Source organism: Patella vulgata, chromosome 8, assembly GCF_932274485.2.
Source record: "Patella vulgata chromosome 8, xgPatVulg1.2, whole genome shotgun sequence".
Taxonomy (NCBI): Eukaryota; Metazoa; Mollusca; class Gastropoda; family Patellidae; genus Patella; species Patella vulgata.
The window spans coordinates 2,726,874-2,750,018 of NC_065886.2; the positions used below are offsets into that span (position 1 = coordinate 2,726,874).

General features: G+C 36.8%; 2 protein-coding genes across 3 annotated transcripts; one reads left to right on the forward strand and one right to left on the reverse strand.

The window, feature by feature from the left end:
* Positions 1 to 103: 103 nt before the first annotated feature.
* LOC126830919 (uncharacterized) lies at positions 104 to 17,088 on the forward strand. 2 transcript variants are annotated; one of them, XM_056102962.1, is made up of 14 exons: positions 104 to 261; positions 5,825 to 6,160; positions 7,173 to 7,541; positions 8,108 to 8,395; positions 8,558 to 8,923; positions 9,980 to 10,102; positions 11,989 to 12,007; positions 12,794 to 12,837; positions 13,060 to 13,137; positions 13,787 to 13,870; positions 14,536 to 14,616; positions 15,657 to 15,734; positions 16,365 to 16,421; positions 16,797 to 17,088. In XM_056102962.1, the coding sequence occupies exons 1-13, from the start codon at positions 207 to 209 to the stop codon at positions 16,418 to 16,420; spliced, it is 1,977 nt and encodes a 658-aa protein (XP_055958937.1). In that variant the 5' UTR covers positions 104 to 206; the 3' UTR covers position 16,421; positions 16,797 to 17,088. The 2 variants fall into 2 exon arrangements, with proteins under 2 accessions (XP_055958937.1, XP_055958938.1); XM_056102963.1 differs by lacking the exon at positions 5,825 to 6,160.
* Positions 17,089 to 17,506: 418 nt separating this feature from the next.
* On the reverse strand, positions 17,507 to 21,440 carry LOC126830595 (uncharacterized). Its single transcript, XM_050560993.2, has 3 exons — positions 21,294 to 21,440; positions 21,018 to 21,185; positions 17,507 to 18,093 (listed from the first exon to the last, which is right to left on the reverse strand). Exons 1-3 carry the CDS (start codon positions 21,438 to 21,440, stop codon positions 17,713 to 17,715), a joined length of 696 nt encoding a protein of 231 aa, XP_050416950.2. The 3' UTR covers positions 17,507 to 17,712.
* Positions 21,441 to 23,145: the final 1,705 nt, after the last annotated feature.

Here is a 23,145-nt window from a genome sequence, read left to right on the forward strand (position 1 = left end):
ACCTGAAGGCCGGCACGATAAAATCCCTACTCATAGCCACTTTAAACATGTATTATCAAGTTAGTCTAACCGCGTACCAGGAAGTAATATCAGTAACAAGGATAAATATTTCACCATACTGACATAATATAGTTCAACGTACAGGATAAGATTAATAAATAGTGATTAAAACAAGGTTTAGATCGATTGTCCAGTAAATACATACAATGATCTGTGATATTATAAAAACACTTCTGTTTATTCTGATCTTGGGACAAGAAGGTAAGATATTTAAATTGTACATTCATAATCACATCATCATATTTTTAGTAAATATATTTTTCCTATAAAAGGCCTTTACAATTGTATTATTACTCACTAGACAGAAACAAATCTCAAATCAACAGTCAATGTACTCGAATCATAGGTAGGGACTATGTATATCGATATTGTGTGCGCAGCATTTTAGAAAATAACAAAATGATTTAACTATGTTGAAAATGTGGTGTTTAGATGTAGTCAACCGGTTAATCGGCTCGCTTGAAAACGACTTAGTTTCATAGTTTATATTATGAATATCGTGCAGGTGTATTTTATAAATATAGATGCACACAGTCGTATCTCCTATATCTTTGTGAGTTGTTTTTATATATACACTCATTTCTATGACAGGCGATAAACTGACACTGTCGTGTACTACCATGATGATACCATAGTGGAAACAACACATCAACTACACCATATCAAGTTCAACGGAGAAGTGCACATACCTGACAAACCTTTCTTTTATTATTATTGACGAGAAACTGTTGCTTAATGCCTAGTTCACACTTGGGACAAATTAACGGTGATGTGGAAATATACAAAATGGCTCCCGATGCCCCCCATCCCCACCCACGCCAAAAGAAAAAACGGAGTAGTCCCATGAGAAATGGCACGTATTAGGTATCGGGGATGGTCCGGTGAAAGTTCACTGATGCTTCGGCAATGGTCATACAGCTTCTGAGAATGTCGCATGAACAATTGCCGTGACTCATCGAGGGTGGCTCTAAATTATCGGGAAAGCTCTGGGGTACCATCACCTATATCGGGAAAACTGGCCGGGAGGCATCCCCACAGATTTCCAGATCCAGATATATTCCCCGTAGCATTCTCGATTCAAATATGCTCAAAGATTCCCCCCCACACACACACACGCCGATACTTCAGTGAGACATCGCCGATGCTTCGAGGGTACCTAGGGGGAGCAATATTTCGTGGATGCTCCAGGAAAGCATCCTCGGAGCTTTCTTGTGGATCTGAGAAGCTCCAGGTATGCCTTCCCGGTCTGTTTTCCCTACAAAACCTCGAGAAAACATCGAGAAATTTCTTTTGTCGTTCTCCCGAGACCTGGCGATTGTTCCACATGGCTCGTAAGCCCCCGAAGCTTCCTTGGGACGCCGCGGAACTGTTCCGAGACTCATCATTTTCCATCACGAGTACATCCCCAGTGAGACCTAGGCATAAGCTAAACGCCTAAACCTTGTCCTTGATTTGGTATTCCACTTCCAGCCACGTACACCCAAGCAGGTTATATTGCTTAGTCATAATTAATACAATCATTAAAAAAGATTTATGTTTCAAAAAAGTAAAAAACAATTTAATTCTAAAGATCAAAAAGGCTTATTTTATCTAATAAATGTCACTACAGTCGACTGCGCCAAGTTCCGATCCATCGATAATAATTACATACTGTACGAACTGGCAAATCTTTCTACTACAAGTACCAATATGATAAATAAACACATGTTGTCGGCATATTCTACTAAAAGTACCAATATGATAGATAAACATATTTAGTCGACATATTCTACTAAAAGTACCAATATGATAGATAAACATATGTAGTCGACATATTAAAAGTATCAGTACGCTAGTTAAACACATGTAGCCGACATATTAAAAGTATCAGTATGCTAGATAAACACCTAAATGCATATATTTTATATTAAATTAAGTAAGTTAATAGTGTATTGCCGTCTTTTCATTTATACATTGATCATACATAATAAATAATTCAAAACTCTAAAAACACTCTGCATTTTAACATTGCGACAAGTTAATAGGCTTTACATTCGACGAACTACCAACTAACACAATACATGTAAATACATTATACAAACTACTTTTGTCAATTATTTGTGCCTGTGACATAGTTGATATGTAAGTGATATTTCTCTACTATAAATAACACAATACTACGCTATAAATAACAAAGCATTACCTTATGTATATTGTTACAAGACCATTTACCGGTAAATTGGCTTAAATTATAGAGCAATGGTTTCCATGTTCGGATAAATTTGCTTAATTCTGCATTTGTGCAAATTGTTTGTTAATTTCATTAACCGAAATGAAGTGAAACGACATTGTTATTTGACAGAGTATTACTATCTGACTCGATATCTATCCAGGACTTTTTGTAACCTTGTGTGGTGATATGATAAGTCATTGTGTCATGTTATGGTAATTAGATAGTGGGAAGTAAAGACTAATACAATCTAAAAGCGACATGTGCCTATTACAGGTGATAAATCGTCGGTGTCGCTGAAATCTACAGTCCATCTTATAGGCAGTAAATCTAATATACAAAATGGCTCCTGATGCCCCCCCCCACCCACGCCAAAAGAAAAAACGGAGTAGTCCCATGAGAAATGGCACGTATTAGGTATCGGGGATGGTCCGGTGAAAGTTCATTGATGCTTCGGCAATGATCATACAGCTTCTGAGAATGTCGCATGAACAATTGCCGTGACTCATCGAGGGTGGTTCCAAATAATCGGGAAAGCTCTTGGGTACCTTCACCTATATCGGGAAAACTGGCCGGGAGGCATCCCCACAGATTTCCAGATCCAGATATATTCCTTGTAGCATTCTCGATTCAAATATGCTCAAAGATCCCCCCCCCCCACACACACACACGCCGATACTTCAGTGAGACATCGCCGATGCTTCTAGGGTACCTAGGGGGAGCAATATTTCGCGGATGCTCCAGGAAAGCATCCCCGAGGCTTTTTTGTTGATCTGAGAAGATCCAGGGATGCCTCCCCGGTCTGTTTTCCATCACGAGTACATCCCCAGTGGGACCTAGGCATAAGCTAAACGCCTAAACCTTGTCCTTGATTTGGTATTCCACTTCCAGCCACGTACACCCAAGCAGGTTATATTGCTTAGCCATGATTAATACAATCATTAAAAAAGACTTATGTTTAAAAAAAATAAAAAAACAATTTAATTCTTAAGATCAAAAAGTCTTATTTTATTTAATAAATGTCACTACAATTTACTGTGCCAAGTTCCGGTCCATCGATAATAAATACATACTGTACGAACTGGCAAATCTTTACATGTAGTCGACATATTTTACTAAAAGTACCAATATGATAGATAAACACATGTAGTCGACATATTAAAACCCTAGATAAACACATGTAGTTGACATATTTTACTAAAATTATCAGTATGCTAGATAAACACATGCAGTCAACATACTAAAAGTATCAGTATGTAGTAGTTATTAGCACACTTTCCGAGGTGTATTGGTGAATATCAGGACAGTTTTGGTCGAGGGGCCCAGCCGAGGCGGAGCCGAGGCGGCTCCCGACCAAAACTGCCCTGATATTCACCGATACACCGAGGAAAGGTGCTAATAAGTTACTTACATCACATTTCTATCGAGTATTGTGAAGCAAAATGTGAAAAATAGTATTTATTATCGAGTCGTTTCAACCGAAAAGTGACAAATACTTTCTGCTCTTTCATTATTTATCCCTTTCTGAGCCTCACGTTACATTTCATGGTAGAATGATTTCGCAGTGGAGAGACGACCTGAGTAGTATTTACACGTGCGTCTTGCTATGATACTCTGAGCGTAAAACAATCACGCGTTTGTTTAGACCACATCGTCAAAACAACTTGTCTATGGCGTAGAGGACTGCGATATTATTAAATGTAGTGTAAAGGAAATGCGAAACGTGGATCATTCCTGGTGAAAGTATGCATCGGCGGATGGTTCTTCCGTTGAAATTTATTTGTAATAAAGTTTATGACTTTCTCGGCGTTTTTTTTCATCCTGCTTAATTTCAATGCCTGTGAAGTGTCCAGCAAGAGAACTGCGCCTTCTATCATCCCAATTAATTAAAATAATTATTCAATATTCTAATTTATATATTATTCATATTACTATAAATCAAACCAAATTATGAAATAGATGCCAGTTGATATGTATAATAATTGATTTTTGTAATATGTTTTTATGTTAATTTAATGTCATTGTATATGTTTTTGAACTGCCATGTAGTTCCCCCCATTGTGTTTTGTTACTATGATTTTGACTAGTTGTTTCATGTACACTGTGAAGAGCCATCGTTATCAATTGCGATCTGGGTCGTACTAAACGTCCGCTACTTATTACTTTTATGCATGTATTGCAAATAAACAGGACAGTTTTATCAAAGGTTGCAAGTGGCAACGAGTAGAAGTGGGATGTAAGCTAGATAAACACATGCAGTCAACATACTAAAAGTGTCAGTATGCTATATAAACACCCAAATACACATATTTTATATTGTAGTTAGTAAGTAAATTCGGTGTTCTTAGTCCTTATTTCTTAATTCATAGTCCGTAATTCTTATTTCTTCATTTGTTGTCGTATTGCGATATTTGTATACTAAAATTAACATTTGTATCTTAAAATCAATATTTGTTTTACCAATAAGACATTTGTCATATCAGATTTGTAAAACGTATTTTAATTGTATTTCAATATAAAGATAAAATTTACTTTAGAAAATCAAGAATTAGCCTACATTTACATTTCATCTGAGAAATACAACGAAAAAAAATCTTGAACAACAAATTTCTAAATACAAATCTTGCAAAACATTTCTCCAAAAACATTTCTTCAATAACATTTCTTCAAAAACATTTCTTGAAATCCATCGGACCGGAATATTATGACGACATGAGCGGAAATCAACCGTGCATACAATAAGTCACCATACAACAAAGAAGAATCGAGCAAACATATATACAGGTATTTGTAAAAACAACAAAGTGATTCAACTATGTTTTTTTAAATGTGGTATAAGATGTAGTCAACCGATTAACCGCCCTGCTTGAAAACTGCTCAGTTTCATAGTTAATATGACTATCGTTCAGGTACATTCCATATAGCTTTGAAGGATTATTGCTATATACATGCACATTGGTTCTTATTCTCCGACATGTGTGCTACCATGATGGTCGAAACAAAGAACGCATTAATCACACCATATTTAATTCAGTGATGGAGTTCACTGATAAGCTGATACCGTTGACTTATGAACATAGACCTTTTAGTAATGGTCATTTTTGTCATTAAAACATACAAATGATCATTTTATAAAGTAATGTTTAGAAAATTGGTTGGTTAGAAAATATGCTGTAGTCATTAATTAGCAGGTATGTAATTAGCTGTAATTGTTTGGGTTTTTTGGGGGTGTTTTTGGGGTTTTTTTAAGCCATATTTTATTCAGATTTGTGTGTGGATAGGGATTATGTGAGACGGGTACATTGAACAGTTAGCGTGGAGAACATTACTATTATCAATACTATGATTGTTAGTTAATACACTTAAACCCAAAGGCATATCTTGTTAACACGTAACCAACATTCTTTATCCAATACCAAAATGCAACCATAAACCGACGCAGGGACTGGATGAGAGATTGTAAAGTTGTGAAAAAGTAAAACTTCATATAGATTTTTTTTAAAATTAATCAATTTTCAGTTAAAATTTACTTTGTATTACGTGTCTATATTGCAGTTTCAAGCGAGCTTAGACTGTCGGGATTTCCTGATATCGCTACTCATGGCGCTACATATCGTTTACAGTGTTCAAGAAACACATTTTGGGGATTGTGGTTAAGAAAAGCCAAATTTTATAAAAATGGTAATCATGTAGCAACGGTCGAACGAAAAGCTTTTTATAAACAATACAGGTGTCTTCATAATGGAGGTAAAGAATATGATTGCGAATCATCCCCGGCAACAAAATCTCTAATAATCAACAACATTAACAGCACCATAGACAACAATACTCGCTGGACTTGTAAAGGTGCAGGGACAGAGAGTAACACCTACACTATTGTTGTCAAAACAGGTTGGTCTTACATGGATTAAAATGTTTTTAAATCAATAAATTAATTCCAATCCTATGTAGTAAACGGATGAGTGTCCATATATTAGCAATTTGAAAGACATATGTGATTGAGGTAACTACTAAATTCAACGTTTTGAATTTAAAAGAGACGGTCATGTTGTAAGTATCAGCGACAGCCATCCCTTTGCCAAATTGTCTCACAACGTGATTTAATTTATCACAAGTTTTTTAGTCAGTTATATAGCAATCAGTGATCGAGATAATCACCAATGTCTCAATTCAGCATGACATAATAACCAGAAAATGACTTGTGGCAGCCATCTCAGATATTTAGATTTCGCCAAGGTGGCATCATCCAGATTATGAATATCCACACAATGAAGATTGATTGGCCACACAAAACGAGTACACCATTTAAAGTGGAATAATTCAAACAGTATGTGTGAAACAACATGGATGGTTGGCAACTTCACAACAAATCGCCCAAATAGTGATCACACGAGTACGGGTTTCAAAAAGGTCACATCATAATCCCCTCAGTCTAAATATGTGTCCTCTGTTTTGCTTGTAGACATAAGCGCATTTCCAAACAGAAATTGAATTTCTTTTGTCCTGCCCGTATTGCTCGAAATGTATTCTTCACTTAATTATCCGTAAATGGTTTCATGTGTCCCGTATAAAGCATTTCCGACAGACTGTTCCAAATAGGGTAACCCATCGAATTCGCGCGCGGAGACGGCGGCAAGCATTGATCTGCTTGTGTTGCCGCCCTGGTTTCTTTTGTCAGATATATAAAACGTCTAGAAGTCGTTCGTTACCAATAAAATATAATGCACAGTGTACATTCTTTATCTTATCACGTACGCTGTTCATGTGCATTTGAAATTTAAAACATCCAGATTTCAACCATAACTCACCATTGAAATACATAATAGCGGAAAGTAAACTTTTTTTTTCAAATAAAATATAATAAATTATCGTATATTCACTGTTCATATTGTTTCTTTTCAAGCTTCAGTAACGTGTTATCTGATAACAACCATCACACATGCCATGAAAAACACGGGTAACGATGATGATGGTTATGAAAACGCAGATGCCTCTATTGCTGCTGCTTCTGGCGACGATAATGGTGATGTTTCTAATAAACTGGTGTTGACTGAAGGAGATGACCTTAACTTCAATTGTTCTAGTGACCCGACTACTAACATATCTTACAAATGGGAAATGTTTGGAGACTATAGTCAAACCACTGTGATTGGTAATCAGTCGATTTACTTTAAGCCAAACATAACCAGAAGAGATGCTGGTATGTATGTGTGTATCGGAACCAGAGCACCGGATTGTGAAAAGAATGATGTTGTCTACATTCGAGTACAATGTAAGTAGACTGTACTACGATGCACAGCATCCTTACGCGTAAAAAAAACCCGTGGTACTGCTTGTAATATATTAGACAGTGGTTGGTGTTTCCAACAGTTGTAAAGTTGTAGTAGGAGGAACATATGGTGGCGGTGTGTGTGGGGGGGGTATCCTTTTAATAATAAGGTATACAGTGGCCAATATATCGCGATAGGGCACTGCGACATTAATAGCTGCAGAAGAGAAAAGATTTACAAAATACTTTCTATGTTCATTATTTTTTAACCCTTGCTTACAAAATTACTCCAACAGGACTGAGTATTTTTCAGATATAGACATTGGCAGAAATCATATAACTCGAGTATATCCTTGATTTAAGTCATTATGGGTTATACTTTGAACACTACTTTGCATTTTCTAGATTCACCTTTATAGATGTCAATATCACTTTGTATTTCTGGATTCACCTTTTATAAATATCAATATCAATTTGTATTTCTACATTCACCTGTTATAAATATCAATATCACTCTGTATTTCTAGATTCACCTGTTATGAATGTCAGTATCATTTTCCATTTTTCAGATCCTCTTAGTTTAAATATAACTGTAAATGATACATCAGAAGCCATTGAACTGATTTGCCGAGTGGTGGGCGGCTATCCTACTAATTTTACCATGAATAACTGGACACATTACATTGATGGTCAGTTTGTGAGAGAAATAGAAGGGGTAACAGCAGAAGATAGAACAACTTTAATTTTAAATAAAACCATATTAAATCAAGGAACTTATGCATGTAATGCTAGTAATGGTATTGAAGATTTTAAAGGGACTGTTCACCAAACAGATGGAACACACATCAACATAGAAGGTATGTTTTATTTGATATCGAGTTTCGTGCCTTAAGGAAATCCTGTTAAGGATTGAGAAAATTTTAAACTAATTTGAAACTTGATTTCTACAGAAGTAAAATGGCAGTGCCGGATAATTGATACGATATCTTCGCGAAAAAATAATCTGTTTTGATTTTCAGCACCACCGATGATACTAGAAATTTCCAATGCTTCTGAAGCACGGGTTGGATCAGATGTTGAAATTAATACGGCGTTTATAATTGGTGGAGATGCTCCTAACATCACATGGTATCAACAGCAACAAAATAGTTCTACTATAGCTGAAATATCAGTTGATACAAAATCTGAACATGTCATCAGACCAGTAAATATATATGGTACTTTAATAAATAAGAACGTTACAATTGTATCAGGCAATGTAACAATTAGTGAGATGATGGATCTAAATGTTACTGTAACTGTATGTAATCAGTATGGTTGTACAGATTCTTACCAACACATAACAGTCTTACCAGAAACAACAGTAACGCCCGTTCCTAGGAAAGGTATTGCTGCTGTTAACACATTTTTAATGATAGCATATTTACTATCAATATATCCAAGATAAGAATGTCTGATAAATAGGAAAATGCTATATCGATGATGCACCGTTTCATTGTAAGAATGTCTCATAAATAGGCAAATTCTATATCAATGGTGCACTATTTCATTGTAGTTGTGTAACTGTAAAAATGTCTGGTAAATAGGAAATTTCTGATTCATTGTAGTTGTGTAACTGTAAGTTTCGCTACCGACACAAATATGAACTATAGTTATCATTAAATTTATTCTTTCTGCAACCATATCTGTTACACTGGTAAGATTCGTCTGATCGTTTGCAGTACATGAGACATTTATGTTATTACAGTGTCACTAACTATAACTACAATACTATTATTGCCCTCACAATAAGTATGTTTATTCCACTGTTGTAAAACGCCGTAGTGTCATAAACTAATAAGCATGGTGATTGTATTTATACAAGGTATTCTATTAATAAATAGAGAATCGTTTTTTTTTACTTTACTTTATCTTTATCAAAAAAGACGAGTAGGAGCTTTTATTTATCTCCCAATCCCTTCTTACATGCACAAATAAATAAATTTTATTCTTTGCTATAGATTTCACTTTCACTGAACCTGATTACATTACGGCGCAGTGATACATCATTTTTTGACAGCAATTGAACCATTGTAAAGTCCTTTATATTGACCAAGTGTTTCCATCAAGACCAATTAAATAAAAATAGTCCCTTTTTAATAAGAAAGAAGTTACTTTTAATAAAAAAAAAAATGAACTGTTCTTTGAAAATAAAAAAAAAAATGAACTGTTCTTTGAAAATAAAAAAGTAGTTCCTTTTTGATTGACCAATCAAATTCGTGTAAAACGATATCGCAGTAGATTCTGAAATTTATCACACAAAAGCGATAACTACTGTAGAATGTATTATTAGGTGATAATAAACAATAATTGATGACCATTCAGAAAGGTAACAAGACATGTTCCAATATTTCGTATTTGAAATAAAGATAACTAAGAGATTGTAAATTCACATGTTACAGCGAATGACGAGTTGCCAGTCAACGTTTCCATGATAGCAGGAGGAGTAGTTGGTGCTGTTGTTCTGATGGGTTTAATTATTTTGATAATAGTCTTGGTTAGAAGACGATCCAGCAATAAACGCGGTAAGTTTAGATCTATTGTATTATCCATCTACTACAGCAAATCCTTTTTTGATGTTGAAATTTAGAAAGATAGGGTTCTGTGCTTTTTTAATTTTTGCAGATCCTCCAAAGTTACGGTGAGTTTTGAGAATTTTCACACAGATATATTACCTTATATTATACACCATGACCAAAACAATAAACCTGGGCCCTGTTTCACAAAAACTTCAACTAAAATCACCAAAATAGATTTTAACTAAAATCAAAATGAAATTTTAAATTTTATGCGTTTCACGAAGATCGATTGTAACTTAAAATGCAATTTTAATAGATTTAAGTTAAAATTGCTTGCGCCCGCGCAGTGCACAATGCCGGCGAGGTCACTTAGGGTGTAAGCATAAACGCTTTAGAACTGAAAACTGTTGCCAGATTGAACTATCCGTTACAATATCAATGAGGAGAGTTTCATACATTGTAACAATGTCTGCACATTGTCAGATAGTAGTAGAAACATGAAATAAATAAGTTTATTGCGTATTATTCGTTTTGAAATGTATCAGTTGGTTGGCGTTGAACTTGCATGTCGCTTTCGTGACCTTGGCATTTGATTTACTCGCAGGCATTAATGGAAATAATGCGTATCGATAAACTAAATCGATTGAATTTCGTAGTTTTATGGTATTTTGGATAACAGAAACTACTGAGAATTGTCACCAATATGTGATATTTCTCACTCAAACGATTAATAAAGACTTAAGTATTGTCAGATTTTAAAAGTATTTAACAACTTTTAAACTAATATACGAAATAGCCAATGTTCCGAAGTCTAGATTTGAAATGTCAGTCCCGGTACACTTTCAATGGTACTTTTAAAATGCCAAAGTGCCACACTCTGTTTTGGAAAATGCCTATCTACCTTACTATATAAAATACCCTTGGAATTGGATCCTATATGAATCATCATAACCCCAAAACCATAAATACTTTGCATATGGCGTTTTTAGTATCAAAGGACTGGTGGGGATTCGATTCCCCGGTTGTACGTGACAGGTAGTAGGATCGCCCGTCCAACCCCGAGGGATTCCTCCCACTACTAAAGACCCCTACGTGCAAGCGAATTATTCAAATAAAATTGAACCATGTGTTAGACCCCGAAATTACCTAGTTTGTGTCTAGTGGAGTGGACGTTAAACCCCATATCTCTCTCTCTCTCTCTCTCTCTCTCTCTCATTTTAAACATTTGTAGGCCTACAAAAATACTTTTTTATAGATATTAGATATGATGTGAATGTCGTGAAGTTAGGACAGGGTAACGGTTGTCTTAAGTTAAAATTGATTTCTGTTAAAATTTTCCCGAAAATAGTTTTGTGAAACGCCACTATTTTAAGTTAAGATACAATTTTAACCTTAAATATTATTTTAGTGGATTTTATCTTAAATGCTTAAAATCGTTTTGTGACACGCATCTATCTTAAGTTAGGATTTTAAGGAGATTTAAGTTTTTGTTAAACAGGGCCCTTGATCCAATCTCGCTTGATCAATTTTAATACAGCACCAGAACAATAATACGTCCCTCGTGTTGTTTCAATATATTACATAATTATAATGCCTCGCTCTCGACCATTATACCACACTTCATGCATGAGGCAGGTGCACATTCTTTCTAGAACACCTAATACCATTTCTGATTTCAGGAGTTAACATTCCTAATAAAATAGTGGTGCTTTTCTTTTCTGTTGTCTATATTTGTGTAACTGATATCGAAAACTAATGAACTGCCAATAAGAGATACATTATTATTGATGTGACAGCAGTCACTGCAGTTGTCCAGCAAATTTAAAACATATTATAGATTAGTATTCCATCAATTGTTGATTTTTAATTTCAAAATGTCATCTTTCTTACAGAAATTGCTGGAACTGCCAGGTCAGTTTGTATAAGTCATTTGTTTATTCACTTTTATATAACATACGCCGCCGCGGTGGCTCAGTGATTAATACTTTGGTTCGTTAACCGGCAGGTCCCGTGAACACATTCCTTTTCAGTTGGAATTCCAAAAATGAGTAGGCCGCTGACTGATCACAATTTCCATCATAAAACAATGTATGGCGTATACCAGTTGAACTGTAGATAATCTCTAAAGAGCTCGGTTCCTCTTGGTATTGACATTTATTGGATGGTAACTTCATGGGTCATGACCGCTTAGTATGCAAAATCACCTTTTTAGCTTGTGGTCCTCATGGGTGTCATTATTTTTATCAATTTAAAAAAACGTTCAAGATATCACTGTTACACCCTCATGGCGATGGAGTTTGCATTTCGTGAAATCGAACCGACACTGCCGGTCCCGTGACACAAACAGTGTTAAAGTATGTAATATAAAGGTTGTGGACCCTCTAGAGGTCACAATTTTGATACGACTTTAACGAAACGAAAGATATATATGTTTATATCTAACAAGTCTCAATTGTCCGAAAATCGCGTTTTGAGTTTGTATAGTTCCTCTGGAGGTCACAATTTTTATATATCACGGTTAAATCCTAATGACGGTTAAGTTTGAATATTCGTGACATTCGTGCTGAAACTGCCCGAAACAAATAATGTAAATGTTTGTGATACCAAGATTGTGGAACACAATCGTTATCTGATTTTGATGAAACGTAATCAAATACATTGCTATATCTTTTATTGTGGATAAAATCATCCAAACAGCTTCCGGTACAGGAATCCTACGTATGACACACGTCCAGAACAGCGTAAGTTTATTATATCAGTTTACTTATATCATGAAACACAGGGAGGGGCCTTTTTATCGTTTTTAGTCAATACTTCTTTTTGTTAATAATTCGAGGCATTTGGGGTAAAATAATCGATCAATGTTGGGAAAATGTCACATAATCCATCTAGTCTATAGTTTATTGGTTTATATTTATTTAATTTGGAGAATTTTAATATAATTGTTGACTTATTTGTTACAGCAACAAATGACCAGATTTTATATGGTAATGATAACTTGGTGAAAAATCAGCAACAGATTAGAGACAATCAGACTATGGGTAAAACAACACTTTTATACGTTATATCCTAAGGGAGATAATCGACTTATGATCTTAGAAAAACTTTAGCCGTTGGATTCGGCGTTATATATATTGTATATTATAATTGCATATCCACAAAGAGCCTATAATGTGACAGTTCTCTGATGAAGATATTCTTACAAGGGATTGCCCACCGCCATCTGTTAGTATGCAAATTGACCAGCGCACTCCCCATATACCAATCTTGAAGACACGTATTGAATACGCATCAGATTTATCCAGATTCTCGCTTACAGGTGGCATATTTTACATCGGTGTAATTCCTGACTTCCACACCTGGAAGAAAATTCGAATTGAAATCATTTCATTGATCAAATCCGATTCGTATTAGGAATCATTGGCCACACAAAATATAGTGTTAAAGTGCGAGAGAGAGAGAGAGAGAGAGAGAGAGAAAGAGAAAGAGAGAGAGAGAGAGAGAGAGAGAGAGAGAGAGAGAGACGTACAACCGGAGAATTGAAACCACGCCAGTTGACTCAATGACAGCACGTATGATACAGCACGCACAGACTAACCATTCGCCCCCACCACCAGCACCTATTCATTTAAGATTATAAACAGAATAATTTATGAGAAATAATGGAAAATATATTTTGTTATTTATCAGAAATAATGGAGAATGATCTGTATATTAGTGCTGATGATGATCCTACACCAGATAAAGTTGATCACAGAGATAATAATCAAATGGGTAACATAAGTGATTTCTATACTGTAAATCGCATTCTAATCAGTTGTGAAAATATGTTCTTAACCCTTAAGAACCTTGTCATCGTCCTAATACCCAACCGATTGGAACCTTTACAATCATTGTATCATTTAGCAAATATTACCCTGAAGATATTGAAGTTTCGGTTTGGGTAATCAAATGGGTAACAAAATTTAAATTAAATCGGGTTTAACATTCTACGTTTATGATTTTTATACTGTAAATACCACCTGATAACACTGCCCATTCTGCTGCAGCTGGACTGTTAACCGATTTCGTTTTCATTTTGAAATCTGCAATACAAATCAGACATAGCTTCTCAGGGGGATTATATAGAACTAGGATCATGTACTGTTATAAATACACATTCAGAATATATTTGGACCTGGAAATGGCCACCCAGCGTTGGTCGTCTTATCTCTCTTGTCATTGTCCTTCGGGGAGAAGCTCTTCGAAAAAACCCATCAATTTAAGTACGGTCGACATTTCATTGTGCATTGATTGCCGGATATCAATATTGTGTATGATTTGGTTATATACTGTATCAAATGCAGTTTTGGTATGATTTGATATTGTTATAGTGTTATATACTGTATCATATGCAGTTTTAAGACTATTAATTACATGTTTATCTGTTTATTGACTAGAAATAATAGAGAACGACCTATATATCAGCGCTGAAGATGAAACGAATCCACGTGGAACAGGACTACAGGATGATGAAATGGGTAAATTTGTTTAACTTTGTATTTTTTATGATTTTAATTCCGTATGATCAATATCCAATTAATTAAATTGAACAAATGTAATTTAGAAGATTAAGGAAAAACAATCTAGGGGAATATGACATCTATATTCATGGATTCTCGTCATATAATTTAAGAAATTGTGTTCAACGTCCACCCAACCGCGGTCGGTTCGGGACTAACATAGGGCCTATTAATTAAGTTAGGTCAGATTATTTAGCAGTGGAAGGAACCCAGAGAACCCATAGAGGTTAGACAGGCGACGGTACCCTTGTCAGGTACCTAGGTCCTCATAATCTCGGATTCCGGTAATTTTCTCCCACACCTCCCCATGTTTCTCACTGAACATAGACCATTTAGTTTTAGACTCCCTTGTTTTTCATACATTTTACCGATATGGTTACTTATATAGGTAATTTTTACTTCAATATGCTTACATTCATATTTCATGTAACATATAGCAAATCATGACTCATACTGACATTACACAATGGTTTCTCTGGGGTATATTTCTTGTTGTTTTCAAATTTGAGTGAAGTCTGTATCACTACAGGCCCGGGACTGTACAGGCGCAGTCGACGCTTACGGCCAGTCAAGAATTCATTCATTTAATTTTATATGTACATTTGTTTGTGATTTCTGCGTATTGTATCTTATCCGTAGATTTGTTTTGTGTAAATTATGCGCGGTGCAGTCCCCTGCTCTTTCTAATAGTCTTAGAATCCGACGTTTCCCCATCATATTCCAACATCTCGCCATCATACTACCACCAACATTTTTTTGACAATTTTATCCCACGTCCACCGTGAGATATTTCAGACTCCGTCAATTCCTCCTCCACCATTTAGGCTTCTGCTTTGTAAATTAAGCCCAGGATATATGTTACATAACATTTAACTAAACGTAACGACAAAAATCACGGACGACGTAAGGCATGTTGATTTTTGGAACGCCCAACGATACCTAGGAATTGTAGGTCGTCCACCAACCTTTAGTGGACCTTTTTTATTTTATTTTAACAGAAATACTGGAGAATGATCTTTACATCAGTGCTGATGATGACACAAAAACCGATGGAATAGAAACAAAACCAGCAATGGGTAAGAACTGTAATTCTCTTGTTGAGATTTATCAAAATCCCTCGAGTGTCTGATTGGTTGCTGTTTGTTTGCGTGTGATTCTCCTGCAATTTGCTTTTAATGTCCCATTCCATAACTCTACCATATTTTAAAAGAGTAACATTTGGTTTAATCACTTAGCAATAATTTGGGTTATTCCGATTGTCCTGGCTGACATTGTTAAACTTAAGTTCGCATAAATAAATTTTCAGTTTTGTTGTTGTTTTTGGAAATACCTGAGAACAATCTTATTTTTGGTCTCTTTTTGTAGTATTCTCTGGATATTACATATTTACGTATGGTTGTTTTGTAGTATTCTCTGGATATTACATATTTACGTATGGTTGTTTTGTAGTATTCTCTGGATATTACATATTTACGTATGGTTGTTTTGTAGTATTCTCTGGATATTACATATTTACGTATGGTTGTTTTGTAGTATTCTCTGGATATTACATATTTACGTATGGTTGTTTTGTAGTATTCTCTGGATATTACATATTTACGTATGGTTGTTTTGTAGTATTCTCTGGATATTACATATTTACGTATGGTTGTTTTGGTCACATTCTTTCGATATTACATAATATTTATGTATTGTTTTTGTTTTAGAAATACTTGAGAATGATCTGTATATACCTGCTGAAATAGACACTCGTATATTTTAAGGTGAGAATTAATCTTTTATTTATATAACGTGCTGATTAATTTATTCAAATTAACTAATATTAAACGAATAAACGCCAAGACTTAACACCATGATAAAAGTAAAATATCTGGATGAAGAAGCTCTGATAGAGTTGAAGCAAGTTGAGTCTCTATCATGTGATACAGTCGCTGCATTAAAACATTATGATAAACAATCGTGTCCTACTGGATAAATCCAAGATAAGAGTACCAAAATGTGGTCCGGAGATGTAAATAATTGACCTCTTGACCTCTATATATCCTATAATCTATTGCCTAAAAGTAAAGATAGTTGACCTCTATATATCCTATAATTAGAAAGTTGACCTGTATAATATATCTTATAATCTATTGCAGATAATAAACAGAATCCTACTGAATAAACCCGAGATAGAACGTTAATATGAGACCATTACCAAATCTGATCAACTCAGTTTAATTTATTTATGTTAATTTCGAATTGTTCAGCCCAACTTTTAAAAACATTAAAGTCGGTTCGGGGGGAAATAGTCAAATAGAAAATTTACAGCTGAATCTAATATTTGCTAAAAGCGTCTTAGATTTTTGTTTGTTCATAGAAGTTTTAATGGGCATTACATGCCAATTTATGTAAGATATGTAAATATTTTAAATTGCATTATACTCTTGACATTTAGCTTTAATTTTATCACGTAACACTGGAGACCATATTGACATCTGACTTTTCTGCGCCAATCGAGGTTATCGAGACAGTCACACATTGCATGCAGTGTGGTGTGATGGGAAATTTGCCCACACACCAGCGTGTCCACTCAATTTATCGCAGTTCAACTCCAGGGTTCAGGCACGTGCACACCAAAGAGTAAGCGGGTTGATCTCGGTTCTATCACTATCCTCAGTGATTTATCCCCAAGCATGCAGTTTTCGCGTTATGAGTTTTGGGGGCAAAACAGTGGACATGATCTTCACAGTCAATATCAAAGATATCATACAACCAACACTTCCCAATACTTATCATCCCCAATACTCATCATTCCCAACACTCATTAAGCCGATTATCTGGACTGATCGCCAGTATACGAAGAAAAACTAAAACAGTAATGTATATAAGGCTTTTATTAAATTTAATTACACATTAGCTTCGGAAAAAACTGCTGAGGTCATGGCCGGCGGGACTAACATCAATCAAAGTTGTCAAAGGCACGCTTAAGATTAAAATAATCGGTATCACGATTAAAAGTGTTTTCTATAGTGTGGGCATCGGGTACACTCTCGGCTAGCCTATGTGCCACTCTCATCCTATTCCTGCACTTCCTTCAGTAAACCAATCACAATGGTCCATAATTTTCCTCGAGTCATCGTCTGGATCCGATAGAGCCAGAGTCAAGGCGCACCCACTTCTGAAACTATGTGGGGTTTCACTTTGATAGATACCCAAAGTGGACAAATACAAACGAAGCCGCTCATAAACGACAGAATACGTAACAGGATTATCAAGGACGGTACCAGAATCTGACACTATCCGAAACAGATAACCATTCGATAAATTGACACCCATAAGCCTACAGCTACTCAAATACAATTCAATCGCATAGACAGGACAAATAAGCTTATCCTCACAACGCTTAATAACAAAATAAAACAAGCTATTTAAAACACAGTCTGTAAGCAGACAGTGGCCACATTAGTCCACGGGCATCCCTACGGAATCCCTTCTTAGACGGTACCTGCAGGATACCACACTCTCCAACGAAGCCCAAAAGTAAACTCGAAAACGCATGAGTATGTAATAATGGGGCCCAAACGGGAACTGGGTAGAAGATTGGGACCCAAAGACACAAAACCGGAAAAATAAGGGAGAAGGGAGGGAAAACATACGGGTTGATTTCTTCGCGAATTCGCTGAGCAAATACATTGACCCCAGAACTTTCGGTAGTGGGGTGAGGCGTGAAGTGTCTCCTCGTCATAGAATTAGAATCCAACGCCATGAGATCAACAGAATGCGGGCCAAACGCTGATTCGACAAGAGCCCATGCATTCCCAGATAATTTCGTATCCGAATAGTCTAATTTCCGGGAAAGAGAATCGGCCTGATTCTGTTTTGACGGTATATAATTCATTCTCAAATCAATATTCAGCCCCATGACCATTCGAAAGATTTCTTTCGTTATCTCATTCAAAGCCCTATCCCGAACACCTTGATTGTCCCAAGCATGAACTTCCGACATATTATCCGTGTAAACATCCACACGGTTATCCCTGAGTTCAGAAGTCAAGGAACGAAAAGATACCAGGACCGACGCAGCCTCCTTCAAGTGTATGGGTCGTGCATCATCCGCCTGAAAATAGTCGCCTAATTCAACAATATTGCAACCCAATAAATCATTTCTAAAAATAGCACCATGTCTGAAACTTGAGGCATCCGTTAACATAACCACTTGACGATGGGACTCTGGGCGCCATTTGGAATGTCCCTCCCAATTATCCAAAAACCTCCAATGCTGCAGCTCAGCCCGCAATTCGCTTCCAACAGTTACAATTGAACTGTTCTTTTGGCAAAAGGATATCCCAAAGTTTATCTCCCTGCAAAATAACTTACACCCGGGAATGGCCAAGGACATGGAAATACATTTCCCACTGATTCTTTGTAACGTTTTTACTCCAACACCCTCGACGGACAAAATAAACTCTCTGGGCTCAATAAACGAATTTCTTTTTTCCGGTGGCAAAATATAAGCTTCTTTCACCGAATCCACAAAGAATCCTAAGAATTTAATACATTTAACAGGTGTGAAAATGCACTTCCTAGCCGACAATGTATAACCCAACCTTGTCATTAACTCAACCATTGAGTAAGCTACCACCCTTGCCTGTGATTCCTGGCTACCGACTAAAGACCCCCTCCCGAGGCGCCTAACCGATCATCAATAGCCGAAAGGCAAAGTAGTGTACGACATAATCCACCCTCCGAATTGTATCCCGAAATACGTCTGAGATGACTCAGACAACCGGACATGATCATAACCCGACTTTTTCATCAAAGGATACCATAAAAGCCTCACTGTCGATTAAACGATGCACATCTCTCAGAGTGTCTAAATGGAAAGGTGAATCCTTGATCCACAGATTCATATACCGTTCGTCGTGGCAAAGACGAGGCTTCGAAGTTTCTACCGTCAAAGGTATAATAATTTTGGGTAGGGGACATGAACCCACTCTACCCCAGACACGGATACAACCGCTACGAATCCTTTCCTTTAATTCATCACGAATAAAAATGCCGAAGTCTTTACAAACGGAAGAATTCTCAAAGATTCGACTCGGTGGGGTATCAGAATCATAGGGTCTGCCCTTAAAATTACCCTTAAAATGTCTAAAGAAATTAAAAATATTCACTCCGTCCGCCAGCCAAGACCTTACGTCACTCGCAGTTTCAGGGGGAACCTTGTCTAACAAAGGCTTCCAGTGGCTTAAATTATTGTGCAAGTTCCCAGCTAAAAAATAATCTGGATTCAAAATTGGAAGGGAGTCCATCTCAAAAGCTACGTTGTTTTCTAAAAGCTGCTCCGCCTCTGGGTATTTTTTTTTTATCAAACTGCGGGTTAAAGGAGAGAGTTCCTCGGATTTGTCCCCGGAAACCGTAATCCACCTATGATGGTTTCGTTTCTCAACTTTTGATGGGTCAAAACCAATATACTTCATGGGGGAATGGCGAAATCACAACCGACATCCTGAAGAAGAAATTGACGTACAAAAATACAGACTGAAAATACCGAGGAACCCACACCCCTAGCCCGCGTGGAAAAACCACTGGGGAATCAGTGTCTCCTGGGTAGAGAGTGTGGTTGCCTTAATACACCAAAAAAAAACAACAAAGAAATGATGCGAATACACAGTTCTACCTAAATTTTAGTTTTTGCCTTTTTCATTAATTGACAGTCTTTGATGAGATGGTTTACAGAGTCGCAAAAATGACACTGCATGCGATTTTGAGGGCGACTAGCCCTTCCAAAAAACATCGGTCTAGGTTGATAACCTGGAAAACCGAATCCTTGAAAAGGAGGAAAAAACATGGAGGGAGGTGGATATAAATTAGACATAGGGGATTGTGGCCTGGATTCGACCTCTTTCCGTTCACCATCAGTAGATTTAGTTAGATCAGTTGACTTTTCCTTCATGCACTTCGCCAAAGCTTTTGAAACTTTATCGCCAGCAGCTCCTCCCAAAACCGAAAGACACAAAGTTGACAAGTTGATTTTCCCCTGATGTCTGGATGCCTGCCTGGCAAGCTCCTCCAAAATATCCCGATCTTCATGTCCGTAAGATCTCGCAAGACTTGCGAGCTCATCAAGGGTGAGTAGAATTAGAGATTCAGAGGGGTCATTTTGGGTGGCTAAGAACCTTACTTTAGTCTTGCGACTTTTCCATCTCATCACACCTCCTCTTGGACTCGACATGCTCATCTTGGTCCTCTAAGGTCCGTTTACCATAACCACTAGTACTGTCCTGGAAAAAGAAAACAAAAACAAAAAGGAAAGAAAAATAACAAGGAGGCACAAAACAAAGAGGCACGAGATCCCATAACAGTAGAAAACCCACCTGGGGTTCGCTCAAAATCTGTCCTTTTGGTTGACCAACCTCGTTGCCGTATATAATTGTGTGATGCAGAGCCAGTCTAGCTGAAGCCTCATCTAACCCCTTTCCTGCCATTCCAAGAATGTCATCTATCTTTTCGCCAGTCACCATCCTAAAGCCTGTCTGTATCTCCTAAAATTAAAGGAAGGAGTTTGTGAAGACTGGAAAATGCCACATGAAGAAATATTCTAAGTAAAACTAAGTCTTGGGGCTAAAAACCAATACAAAAGGAGATCTAACCTGAAAACCGACATTTTCTGTTCTTTCACCCAACTGAAGTCTGGCTAACTCGCCTACATCTGTTGCTCCTTCTCTTATTCGCCTCACCAAGGGAATAGGGTTAATTCCCTTCAAGGAATGTCTTTTCTTCAAAACTGTGACTACCATGATAACTAAAGGAAAACCAGAACAACGTTCTAAACATTGATGGCCAAATATTCAATAATAGAACCGGTAATACAAATCACGAAGACAATAACAACACAAGCGAGAAAATCTCATCGAGATGGACCTTTAAAATCACAAATTACACGACCAGAGGCGGACGCAAGATAATCGGTTAGGGGGCGCGCGGTGTCGAAAGGGATTCTTGGCGCATATGTGGACCAAAATATAACAAGTAACTCCGTCCGCGACATCTTTACAAACCAATAAAACTTCAGAAATTGCACATTTTAAAGGAACAGAGAAATAACAGAATAATCGATTATTATGGGGGCACAGTAGCCTAGAGCCGTCCACCTGGGTCCGCCACTGCCCACGATCTTCAACCCTGTATAGCTGACCTACTCACAAAGATCGTGCAGAGTCAACAAAACCATCAGAGGTTACTTCATACATCCGTATAGAACTTGGAACAGACGGGACAATAAGAGTTAAAAAATGGTCCACGAAAAACAAAACAACAAAACAACAACCACTGCCGGACAAATATGAAGAAAACATTCTATTTGAAAAACTGAAAAAATGGCGCCTATCACGCACGTGATTCTATCAAAGTCATAGTTTTTGGCTCTCCTAGCCAAGTTCATAGCCTCCGGCTCTCAAAGCCCAAGAAAACAAGGCTTCCCACAGCCATCTAAACTATAAAAAAGGCTCTCTCGGTCTAGCTTCCAACAGCTTTTTAACTTTAAAGAAAAAACAAACAAAAACATACCAGAATGCAGCCGAATCAAAAGCGTTTGTCGTCGACACAATTCAAGTCAAGAGTGAATAGATGCTCAACTCACGCATGCGCATAAAACCACTGAGACTATATGTCCCCTCCTAACGAATTGCCATCCACCCTGCACAAGTGACGAGGAGTAACTATAGCTATGAAAATCTTCAGGAGCGTTTTCGGTCGTCACTGTGATCAAACCCGAATTCTCCTGGTTATTGAGGCCTCGCCATACTCAGCGAGTCACGGTGGCTTCTCTTTAAATCGTTGATCTTAAATGTCCAAAACTCGGGAGATTGTGTTCTAACCAGAAACGTCGGCCTTTGAAATCCAAGTTGTAAATATTTAGCTGTTTTGAGCTTCGACTTAAAGATGGGTTCCCGCGTACAAACTGGGTGATTTAATGGTACATATGGACTAAAAACATATTCAAACTAATTAATTTGTCATAACTTTGCTTCAAATCCTTCTCAAACATTGTAATTGCGAAGGAATGTCCTGCTATAAAAATTCGATCAAACCAGGTCACGTTTACGTCACGTGACTTACCTCTCTTGGAAGTCAGAGGAGAATTCATTGCATACATAAGACGATGTTGTCTTTAATCGCTTACTATTTATTACAAATACCGAATCCTAATTAAATTCTCGGACTATCCACTACCCGCGTCTTTTTCCGTCATTTTTATCTCAGAAAGTGTTGTGCGTCTAACTCTTCGTAAAGTTTATCAACTTGTACATCAAGCGCTCAATGTTCGCGTGTGACCTTTGACATCACGCGTGCAGAAATTTTTAATCGTCGGGCTGTTGATTAGGGGAAACCTTACATTTTTGTCCTGTATACGCTCCATGAGCGTTTTTCGGGGAATCCAGTATTTTTTTAGTGAGATTGGATATCTTTACTTTCCATATATATCAAAATTACCATAATTTT